Source organism: Strix uralensis, chromosome 3 (genome assembly GCF_047716275.1).
Source record: "Strix uralensis isolate ZFMK-TIS-50842 chromosome 3, bStrUra1, whole genome shotgun sequence".
Classification (NCBI taxonomy): Eukaryota; Metazoa; Chordata; class Aves; order Strigiformes; family Strigidae; genus Strix; species Strix uralensis.
The window spans coordinates 39544216-39556593 of record NC_133974.1 but is presented as its reverse complement, the minus strand read 5'-3'; the positions used below and the strand labels follow the sequence as shown (position 1 = coordinate 39556593).

The window sequence follows — 12378 nt, the reverse complement described above, 5'->3', positions numbered from 1 at the left end:
AAAATAGAAGTAGAGGGCTAACTCCTTTCAAATAGGAATACCTAACCAGCTCTCTGAAATCTGAGCTCTGTGGTGAACTGAGCCTGTTGTTCCAGGCAGCACTAGCAGCTGGTGGTCTGAAGGGGACCACAATAAATGTAGGCTGTGTTCACTCCTGTCCTGTGAAGACAAGGAATTAGGCCAGTAAATGTGATTTAACTTACATAGTTGTAAACCCACTGTGGTATAATCTTAAGAGATCTTGTGTGGCAGCTTAATGAACTCATCAGCCCTGTCACGGCAAGAATGCTACACTGAGTCATGCTGACTCTGCTATGAATACTAATACTGGGTACTAGTGGCTTCTGCATTCCCTATTTCTGTTCTTAGCTTTCGTTCATTAAAGATGACATTGTATCTCAGCCACTTCATTATGAGAGGATAGCTATGGCTGTCATGTAGACCATGTTTTGCATATTCCAATTTAATCTGTTGAATATTTTTTTTGCAGAAGTGTCAGTTTTACTAACTGAAATGTAATCTTACCCAGAAAGCAAGACCAGAGTCATCTATTCTAGGATGCCTGGAACTGATTATTCTGCAAGTTTTTGATTGCACTCTATTTGTCTTGCTTTTTCATTGGCAGGTACTGGAACACAATCTTTGAGATGTTCAAAAGAGCTCAGGCCTGTCAGATAACTTTTTTTTAAGAATTTGCTCATTTATGCAGAGTAAATAGCTATTAATATTGTAAGATATTGATTCACATTGCAGTTGAAAGCTGATTTTAATTTTTTGCTTTGCTCTTCTGGACAAAGTACCTGTAGTTTGGAACTTAAGTGTTTTTGTTCTTCTGAATTACTGAAAACTTTAAAATTGACTAGTAATGCACCTAGTCCTCTTACTCCACAACAGAAAGACAACTAACTTTTTTCCTTTGGCCAGGATTATTGCTAATCTCATCAAGTATATTTCAGTCTTGTCTTTCAGAATAGCATTTTGGTAATTTAGTAAACTTCAAGTTTGTCTGCTTTACTGTTGGCAGGAGTCCAGGTATGATGACCTGTTACAGCATTAGAATCATGCCTTTTTTTCTTTTTTTTTTTCTTTTTTAAACTCTTTTAAATAATTGCCAAACACCATGGCAGACATGCATAAATTGAGAACTGGAATGACTTTGTGAAAATACTGAAGTTTCCATTAATGTTTCATCTGGTAATGGGAAAACCTTTGAGCCTGTGTTAAGAGTTGTTTGTTTTTTATTTACTTAAACTAAATCTGCAGGATTAAGCTGGTAGTCATTATAAATTGTGTGGTCTCATAGGTAGTACAGAACTTTCTAATTATTGCAGGTGAGACCACATCAGAAATGCTGCATCTGGTTCTGGGCTCTTCTGTTTAAGGGAGAGCGGCTTAGCAGAGGGCTGCCAGGACTCCAGGGATCTAGAGCACATCTCTGTGGAGAGAGATTGAGGGAACTGGGCCTCTCTCATCTGGCAAAGAGGAGGCTGGAGGGAACTCTTAATAGTGGCCTACAACTACCTGAAGGGGAGTTACAGAGCAGAGCCAAAATTTTCTTGGAAATGATAGTTGATTATAATGAAGGGTAATAACAAAAGATTGCAGCTTCAGAGGTTGATTGAACATGAGGAAAAAATCATTTTACTTGGATGGTAGGACAGTACTGGAGCAGATCCCCAATGCGAGCTAGTGGACTCTCCATTCCTGGAGATTTTTCAAGACCTGACTAGACAAAGCCATGACTGCCCTGATCTCATGTTGGGTGTAATATTGTTCTGAGCAGGAGGCTGGACAAGATGACCTTCCTTCCACCCAGGCCTTTTGGGAGGATGTGTAACAGTGCCTCCCTGCTACTTAAGCTTCTTCCTCATCTGCAAAACTCTTCTGGCCCACAGCAAGTTAACGTGGGAACTCATAAGAAAGAAGTAGTAGGGGGATGAGGCTGGAAGAACTGCTGCAGTTCAGAATAGCTAGGAAAATGTGAATATCAAATACTTCAAGATGCAGCATCAAACTGGCACTGTAAATGTCACATAAACCTCAGGAATACATGTCTCCAACAAACAATCCTACTTTTTCAAGTCTCACTGGGAGTGTAGATTCTCTGTGTTCTGACATATGCCACATATTCGGTATAGTACACTGTATATTTAGTAGTATATACAGTACACTTTATATTTTGTTTTATACCTAGTATTATTTCTGAATACAGCATAAGTTATCTAGCAAATGTACTATAACTTGTGAAAATCTACATTTCTGTGCTAACAGGAGATGATCAAGGTAGGGTCATAAGTTGCCTGCAACATGCCACAAGGTGAGTAGATAGGCATTTGGCAGGCAAACCAAACTGTAGTATTACCAAAAATACAGTAAGTCAAATTCGACATCCTTGTGAGGTCTGACTCTCAGATATAAAAGCAAATTGACTTGAATTTCTGTTCTGAACTACTTTGCAGTGTGGCTTAGAACATGCATTTGCTATTAGTATGGTTACTTTAATATTACTATACAATTTAGCATTGGTTTTAATCCTTCCCATATTAAGAGTAAGTATAGATTGCCATGCTGGATAATTGTAATTTCACTGTATTGTGATCTGTAACGTAACTGGATAACAAAAATGCATTGAAGAATAAGCTAATAGAAGGTAGAAGTTTGCCAACAGTTGCTTATTTCAAGTCTGGCTGTGAGACATCCACCTGGTGTGCAGTAATGAGATACCACAGTGCTGCATTTTTAATATACTGTTACACTCTTTCAGAATGTATTTTGGCTTACCTCAGCTTGTGCAGTCAGTCTCAAGTAGAGCTCTCCCAAGAAATCAATTACAAAAATACCTACATGTGGTTTCTTTGTGCCTTTTTAACAAGTGCCGTAAAATAAACTTGTGAAGATTGAGCTGTGCTTGCTCAAAGCATTTTGCTTCCTACATACTGACCCATAGTAAAGCATCTGGACTCTGTGTTTGCTGTTCAGTGTGGATCAGATGAACCCATTACCCCGTTATGTGTGCAATGAATCTAGGAACAACAGTGAGCTACTGGGTAATAAATAGGTAGTTGTTGAGCTCAGACTATTCTAACTGCAGTATAAAAATGTAATAGGCCAAACTGGTTAGCTTTCACAGGTTTTTATAGCTTATAGCTGTTTTTTATGTAGGAAAGTCAGTCATTAAAGATGCTTCATTGGCTTCCAGAAACAGTTGACTGAGAAACTGAAGTTGGAACAGAGCCAACCAACCTGCTTATCCTGTCAATCATTCATACTGCTCATAGCAAGTGTTAACAGAGCTGGTTGTTTCTGCATGGTATGCTTGCTGTATCACAAGTGCAGAAAAAGCCTTCAAAGAGGAGGTGTTCTCCTATATTTTTTTTTTTTTTTTTTTTTTTTGCTAAGCACTTGTCTCAAGTACAGGAACCACCACCTGTTGCCTCTTAGAATATGCTTGTGGCAATAGGGATGCCATGGATTGTATCCTGAAGTAACATAACACTGTATTTGCAAGCTGCTCTCTGCTTGAGTACCCTGGCTTTACTGCCAGTTTTGTGAAGGGTTCTAGGGCTGATGCATAGATCACAACAGCTCACTTTGGCGGAACAGTAAGCTGAATTCTGTCTACTTTTCATGACTGTACTATTGATTTTGACTGCTTTCTGACTACTTTGGTCTAGAAAATACTTGCAACTAAGCAGAATTGTCTTGAGATTCTCTTTAGTATCTGAGTATGCTCTGTTAATAGCTCATTGATTTAAATAAGCTTCAACTGTGCCTGTTTACTGTACTTATATGTGAGCACTGAGGTTCATTGGGACTCACTCTTCCCATGTATGCTTTTACTTGGTGAAAGTCTTGAATCTGTGTGCTGTTAGGCCCAGGAGCTTGCATTTAAGATTTTCAGTGTTCTTGGGGATGTTAGCTGTTCATAAACTTCAAAGAAGTCTACCTGCTTCTGGTCTTACTCTCACACTGCTAAGCCAAATGCAAGAGAGAACTAGTACAGTGGTGAGTTGAGCTTCTAAAGAAGTGGTTCTTGGCTTTATCCTGGGGTAGTGAAAGGTAGGAGACCTTCCTGTCTCTATTACAGTTTAAGAAAAGAAAACCAGCTGTATAAAACAGAAGTGATCAATACTACCAGTGTTTGAACATCTTGCTGATTAGCTATTAAGGAGCTTATCAAATATATGAAACTTATATACTGGTTCAGTTTTGAATAGAGCTATTAAACAGAATGAGCTTTGTCATGTAACAATAACGTCTTGAATATTGGAAAATCCAAGTGCAGAAGTTATGTTTTAACCTAGACATGTCACTTAGAGAATAAACATATGGCTAATGAACATCTTCAATCTGTCAGTTCTACTAATTGGTCTGTTTCTTTATTCTGCTGTCATTTTGATGGACAATGACTAGACCTCTTGGGAGAGGGTGAGTAATATTTTTGATTTTTAAGGCTTTTGAATGTTAAGACTCCTTATTAAAACTCCAACTTTTGGGAGTTTAGTGATTGTGGTCTCTCTCCCTGTTCCCCTTACTTTTCCTGTTTGATCTTCATTATATGGTTGCATATAGATAACCTGGCTGCACTTTCCGGTGTTACCTCTGAGCCACAGATTTCAGATCCGTTTGCCCCAGAGCCTAGTGCAACTACTGCTGCAACTACTGAAACTACAACTACTTCAGCTGCTGCTGCTACAACTACAACTATTACTGCTGCCACTGCTGAAGTGGATCTCTTTGGAGGTTAGTTTGGTTGCTCTAGTGCTCTATGCCTGCTCATAGGGTAGATGAAGAAATACTGGGTTCAGCTATTTTAACAAGGCCTCTAATTTAACCAACTGTACCAGAGATGCCTGTGTGTTGGATGTTGGATGGAACAGAAAATGTAAACTGTCCAACTACGTCTTTTGTTTGCTGTGCTTTTAGCTAATAGATTCCTCTGCATATATATGAAAATGGAAAACTGCATACACTTAACACTTAATTACCTTATGGTTGAATAGCAAAGAACATTAGTTTTCAGGCCCACACTGGGGTAAGCAGGTATTCTTTCCACATTATTCAATAGCTATGCACTGTACTGCAATTTCTGGGAAAAGCAGTTGTGCTTTCATAGTTGAAGAGGATGGATGTGGCAGCTTCCTGCCCCTTCATTACATGCCGTGCTTGAGTTCTGTTGTGTTTCTTTTGGATCTTTCCAGTAAATATAGTATTGAGCCAGCTGAAATTACTATATTTCAGTATTCTTGAGTCTGGGTTTTATTTCACATATCGTTAACAGTAAATTAAAGTGGCAGTGAATTTGTACTAAAAGCCAGCTATGCAACTAATGTATAGGAAACATACTCTTATAGATGCTCTTTCAGTCTCAAATGTTAGCTGCTAACCTCTTAAATAAGAATAAATTTCTCCCTGTATGTTGTCAGTTTCTTGTCACTCCCATGGAGCAGGAGGCTTCTCAACAGCATGTCAGAAATTATCATTTCTTTTCAACACTATACCAGCCCAGGTTAATGGAGAAATGTTCTGATTTACAAACTATTTACATGTGTAAGATCACCTGACCACTGTAGTTTTCTAGTTTTTTCTTCCTTTGATGCATACTTCCAGCATGACAGTGGATGTTAGGAATTAGTAATAACTTACTTGCTATCAAAACTGGATTCCAGTATGTTCTCTGTGGGATGTGTTTATCGCTTCTAGTGTCAGGAGTGCTGGAGAGGTCTCATACATAAACAGTTTCACTACAAAGGTGTTTCCTAAAGACTGAAAGTTACCAGTTAGAAATTTTGTTTAAGACTGACTTCAACAGGCAGCTCCAAGTTATCCCCAATAAAACTAAAGAGAAGCTGTAAGAAAGGAGTACAACTGCTACCTGCTACTTAACTCCTCCTTTTACAACAATGGATAATAGTCCAGGTGCCACAGGATCAGGCAGTTCAGAAGCAATTTTAAGGTAGTCATGGGCAGTGGTTCTGGACATCACTAGAAGCAAGAGGGAGTCTGATGTTGGTTTCTTGCAGAAGCCTGTTGCAAAAGCCAAGGCCTGTGTTCATTAACACCCCTGCAGATGCACAGCATGTGAAACTTCTGATGTGTAGACGTTGGGGTGTAGCCAGTCTTGGATACAGCACTTTCAAATTGCATTATTAATTTAGCATAGACACATGACTTTTAAAAAAATTAAATGATAGTTAAGTGGCTAGAAATCACTGTAAACTTGCAACAGGATTAGGAAAACACCTACCCTTGCCTATTCTTCCAGTACTATAGCAGCAAGATGTACCCTTTTTTTTTTTTTTTATTCTACCTTTTCCACTATTCTGTGGCTGGAAAAATGGCTTCTACCAAATCATGTGTCTACTTCCATGTTTATGAAGTGGCAAAGAGCTGGATGCTTTTAGTTTCTAGAGATTTAACTGATCATTAGATTACTTAGTGGCACATGTTAAGAAGTGGAGCTGCCTTCATCCTCCAGTGGTGGAAAGAATTTTACTTTTGTAGTATCCAGACTTCCGTGACTTGATTTCTTCTTTTAAGGAGAATGTATTTTGTTGCTCAAATATAAATCTCCAGTGGATTGTATATTAGATGAATACTGACTTTTTCCTGGAACACTTCAGGCTTTATTATTTACAATAGCAGACAACATCTAGTTCTCAAGGAAAAAAATCTCTAAACACACTCAGCAGTGAAGGTAGTTTCACAGTGCCTTCAAGACACCTCCAGGGCAGACCCTTTTAAGATCCTGAAGTCCATATTGAACTTCTGTCTCTCTACTCATGGGGTTTTTTTGTTTCTTTTTTGTTTTTTTTCTGAAGCCTGTGCTGTTAGTATGGGACATCACTTACATTTGTTGTTACTTTAAGACTATGTACAGTGCAAGAAGTGGTGGTTTTTGGGTAGACACTGTTGCTCTCTAACTTTTGTGATGCTAGGCATGCTTACATTTAAGATTAACAAGTAGGTATTTGACCTTTGAGGTCTTCTAGAGATAGAGTCTTCAAAGTCACCTTAACTTTTTACAGCTTGCCAGTTCTTAGTTGCTTTACACAGTTCCTTGCAGTGAGGTGCAGTAGGGGAAGGTACAGGAGCAGTGATCTGAGGGGAAGGAATGTGAAGAGTCTTCAGGGAGTGGCTGGGTAGGGAAAGGAAGCTGAGAGCTGCAGGAAAAAGGCAACCAAGTTGATGGAAGAAGCAGAAGAGGAGACTTTGCAGCAATGACTGTTGACTTGTTCTCCTGACTATACTGCTGGTACTTTAGCTGATAGGAGCCTGCATGCTGCCTATGACTGGGCTTTGTCTTTAAGAAGAAAAACAGCTCTGCATTATGTCTTCATCTCTAACACGGTCTTGGAAAGCAGATGAGAAATGCAGAATTGATGCAGCACAGCCTTTTTTAAGAATTTGGTCTGATTAATGAGTAAGCTTTCAGTTACCTGGGCCAACTTGAAGGATTCTTTATCTTGTTTCTAAGATAAACAAGAGGAGGCTGTTTTCAAAGTGCAGCTGGAATCATTCCTGACATGGAGAAATGTAAAGGTAGAGGAAAGGCAAAATATCTTGAAATGCCATGTATCTCAATAATAGAATTTGAACACAGTATTTTTGGATACTAGTAATGTGCTCTTGAATTCTGTTCTGTTGTGTGATTACACTGTAAGCGGTGCAAGTAACAAGTCATGGCAGACATTGAGCAAATGTCGGTTATTAGGCATTCAGATGACATGAATCATAAACAGGGAGGTGAACTATGCTTTTCCCTTCAAAGAAACTAAAGGCAAAGTGATCAAGACTTTTTGGCACTTGACAGCTAATGAATGTCCCTTATGCTGGAACATGCTAGTATAGCAAACCAGTGCTTATTTTAAAAAACAAACAGCAAAAAAAATCCCATAATTCTTATGATTCTTTCCTAGCACTGAGCCTAGTGGTATATTTCTTATTAACTTAGGTCAGGTTCTCCATGTCAAAAAGTTATGAGGTGTGATTGAAGAGGAAAAAAATGTGGCAAGAGAAAAAAATTCTTTTCACCTGTACACTTTAGTTCTATGATCTTTCCTATACTTGTGACTTTCCATAGGGTTCTTTCATATGTTGCATAATCATTATATGATTGTAAGTCAGCTGTATCATTATGTGTGAGTAACTTTTGTCGTGTATTGATGCCATGGCATCAAATAAAGCCTGAATTTATTAAATTAAACAGGTGATTCGTCAGGAACGCTATTTTGCTGCAGGCAAGACATATTGAAGCACTACTTCAGTGTTTCAGAACTTAAAAACACCCTTGTCTGCCAATAAGAACTACTTTTATTTAACAATTTAAGTGTTGCACAGAATATAATACATACCTATCGCTCCTAACAGTGTGAACCTGCAAAGGTTTTCAGCAACATCTTTTAAGTTTCCAGGCTGCCCATAACCCCAAGTGAGGATCATGTGCTACTTGATTCTAGAAGTCAAAAGCTAGATTCACTTTTTGAAGCAGAAGGTGCACACATTTCAGGCAGTGACATAAATTGGGTAAATATAGTAACTGCTTTAAAGGGAGATCTTTTCACGGTGCTGGATATGCAAATGTAGGGTTACTATACCAATACAGAGGAACAAAAAAGAAAATCATCTAATTTTTTTATCTAATAAAATATGCAGTACTTAATTGATTCCATTTCTGCGTGTCATGCTAGATTTTAGCAGACAGCATCTGTGCAGGTGCAGCAGAGCCTTTTGACAGGCTTCAGAGAGCTTGATAAGTATTAGCTTAAAAAAAACCCCAAACAACAAACCCTTGGTTTGAACTGTGAGTTGTGGGGTCACCTGTTCAGATCGGTTTGTCTCTGTGCTCATATAGGTTTCTTAAACTTCTCAGATCAACTATTATTTTAAAGTTCTTAATACGGCATTTTCCCTTTAGATTTCATTACGAACTTAGGTGTTTATTCCACCTGCCATTTAACCCAAGTATGATGCTAAAGAAAATGATAATGCTTGGCAACAGTGTTATTCAAAAGTGGCAATAAATAACAAAGATGGTGCCAAGCTAGCTGTTCCCTTCCATCTATGTGCTGGAAGGAATTTGTGTCCACGGGAATTTCTACGGGTGTTGCACACAGAACTTCAGTAGTCTAAATCTGGACAATAATAGGTGTTACTCTGAGGCTGAAGTGGTCCCAGCATAGAACTAGTGACTAACTATGCATTCTGAAATCCCACTTTAGATGAAATCTGGAGTCTATCCTTTCATGCTGGGTAGTAGGGTTGACCGACTTCTGTGTCTGTGACTTCTGCTGTTGTGAAAGACCCCAGGGTGACCCTCCATCTGAAAGCTGGCCCTATAGAGCAAAAGCCAACACATATGACCATATGCATAGCATATTCTCAAGTAGTACAATTCAAAACTCTTCAGTTCTGTGTTGAATTTCTGGTACGCGATGTATGCCGGTGTCTGGTATACGTAAAATACTGTGATGTTTGACTGGTTTTTTTACTTGGACAACTGCCATCCAGTTTTGTTGTTGAACCCTTTTACGTGAAAAATAGAATTATATTTGAAATGGCTTACTAGCAGGCCTTTTTTGCTACTAACTCATTTTAATTCTATTGTACAAGACTATTTGGCTTTCTTCCCTTCTGTTGAAGTTTCAATGCATGTTCTTTTGAGCTTTTTAGATTAACTGGCACAAACTTGTTTTTAAAATGGTTGTTTTCATTTTAAAATTGACACTGAAGTTAAAGCATGTTAAACTCTTTCCTGTACTAGTTTGTCAGTGCAATTGCAGTATTCCCCAATAGATTTTTTATTTTTTTAACTTGCTAACTTTGTAGCAGTAGAAAAATGGCATTTATGAGCATCTTGAAGTATTTAATCTTAATTGCAGGGTGTTTTTGTGAAGAAAATGCTTGCCTATGAGGATAGTCCAAATGGCACTGTCCATTAGGACTACTTCATGGAATTAAGAGCTACAGATGGTGGTTTAAGCCTAGAAATAATGCTATAAAAGTTCATCGTTTGAAATTTAAACATACTACTTACCAAGTGGCAAACAAAAAAGCAGTCAAGGAAAACTCATGAGCAAGTCGTTCCAAAACCCTAAACCAGTTGTTTTCCCTGACTTGACTGGTTGGCCTAGAGATGATCCTAAAAGAAGGAGAGACAAACTATGACTGGCCAGTAATTAAGATGAATATTCTTGATCTGTCAGAAGCAGGCTGAGTAAAGATAACCTATGCATCAGATTATGGCTTCAGAAAGATCCAATTGGAATACTGTTAAGAAACAAGTAAGTTCAATTTCTCAGATGTTACATGACTGACTTGGCTCAAAAACTAGAAACGATAGATGCAGATCTCTGCCAGTGTAATTGGATTATTATTCATAACGGTGCTTAAATTTGCAAAGCCCTATGCAAGTAAATTCACAGTTGCAGATTAATCACGTGTATTACGGGCTTTGAGCATGCAAGTCTTTAATGTCGTTATTAACACCAACTTACTGCCATACCTCTGCTCTTTCTTCATTAGTTAATTTTGGGTAGTACATGAGCATGCTGCTCTGAACCCTTATACAATGAGAATAATGCCGCCTTTTACGCTCACTGTATTTCCTGCGGTTATCCCAAGAAGCTCCATCTCAAACCCTGTCTAGAACCTGCTTGTGAGGGGTTGGGGGAGAGACAAAGCATTTTGTGCTGCATGACTTGTCTTGCTGTCAGTGTAACAACATTCATGTTGTATAAGGGGATCTACCTGTGCAATTTAACTTGGTTCTTTTACTATATTTTTCTTCTCTTTATCCCTTTTCCTTTTAATTTCTGTTCTTAAACTGCACCCAAGATGCCTTTGCAGCTTCTCCTGGGGAAGCCCCTGCAGCAGCTGAAGGGGCAGCAGCACCAGCTACCCCAACCCCTGTAGCAGCAGCTCTTGATGCATGTTCAGGAAATGGTGGGTTTTATGTCATTAGATAGTCTCTTCTTTTGCTGTTTTTTTTTTTTGTTTAAACTACATGGCAGTGTGTTTTTCTGAAATTTTCATAATGTTTGTAATTGGTCAAAACAAACCTTAGGCTGAAGAGCATGCTTAACAAAAACTGCCTGTTTCTGAGTCCCAGTAACTTTGTGCTTATTTGGTAGTGCTAATAAACAATTCTGTCAATGCTGAGTTTTGTAAGCAGTAACCTGCTAAACTGAATATTCTTTTGTCATATTTCTGTCTTTTTTTGGCCTTGTCAAACAGCCTTTGAAAGTTCTCCCCTTTAGTAACTTGACTGCTCGGTCTTTCAGATTGTCTTTATTTTGGAAAAACATAAGTAACATGTCTGGATAAGTAAGCTAAATGTTAGAGCGACCTCCTCAGTGTGCGTGCGTGTGTTTGCAGTATGTGCATTGCCTGTAGTTGCTTTGTTCTTTATTTCCTCCCTCACTGATCCTAAGTACGCATACACATATATTTCCCCTCTCCTTTTTACAAGACCCCTTTGCCCCATCCGAAGGTAGTGCAGAGGCTGCTCCTGAGCTGGACCTCTTTGCTATGAAGCCAACAGAGACTGCTGTTCCTGTAGTTACCCCTACAACTAGTGCAGCCACTCCAGTTCCTGCAACAACTCCTTCTCCAGCTGCTGCTGTTGCTGCTGCTGCTACTGCTACTACAGCTACTGCCACTACCACTACTGCCACCACTTCTGCTACCACCACCACCTCCGCTCCTCCTGCTCTAGATATCTTTGGTGGTAATTTTGTTTTTAACTCTTTGATTCTGATGGATTGATCTGTCAGGAGTACAGAACAAACAAATCCTTGTTGCATGCATGCTGTGTGCTAGGCTTTCAAACCAGAGAGCCTATTAACTCCAAATATGATGTGCAAAACTTGAAAGTTCTGCTTTCAGTCCTGCCTTTCAAAAATGAGTTAAAGACATGTTGTGTTCTTGGCCTTAGATTTATTTGAGTCTGTTCCTGAAGTACCTGCAGCACCTAAACCAGATGCTACTCCTAGCATAGATCTCTTTGGTACAGGTAAAGAGAGAATTCTTCCAATACTCTGCTGCTGTGGTGCTGTGTAATGGTGTAAGCTGACTTGAGTGATACTTACTTCTCGGTTTTTCTTTCATTTCTGGAAGATGCTTTTTCATCTCCACCTCATGGAGCTTCTCCTGTGCCTGAGAGTTCTCTCACTGCTGACCTCTTATCTGGTGAGTGCTTGTTTTCACAGGTCATCCTACAGACTTCCTGGGTTTGTTGTTTTTTCCAGTAGTAAATAAATAAATACTTACTGCCAGTTTACATCTTTAAGCTGAAATACTAAGTTGTGGGTTTGATGCTTTGGTCACAAGATGTGCAGTTGCTGAAGATGCAAACCATGAAGTGGCTGACACTGAAGT

At 38.9% G+C, this 12378-nt stretch overlaps 1 protein-coding gene across 1 annotated transcript in view; it reads left to right on the top strand.

Annotated features, from left to right (window-relative positions):
- Positions 1-12378, top strand: part of SNAP91 (synaptosome associated protein 91) — a 73672-nt gene that overhangs the window by 39615 nt on the left and 21679 nt on the right. Inside the window, exons 15-20 of the mRNA XM_074861968.1 lie at positions 4414-4428; positions 4573-4743; positions 10837-10944; positions 11471-11728; positions 11936-12013; positions 12118-12189. Coding sequence (XP_074718069.1) covers positions 4414-4428; positions 4573-4743; positions 10837-10944; positions 11471-11728; positions 11936-12013; positions 12118-12189 — 702 coding nt within the window. The remainder of the gene's footprint in view (positions 1-4413; positions 4429-4572; positions 4744-10836; positions 10945-11470; positions 11729-11935; positions 12014-12117; positions 12190-12378) is intronic.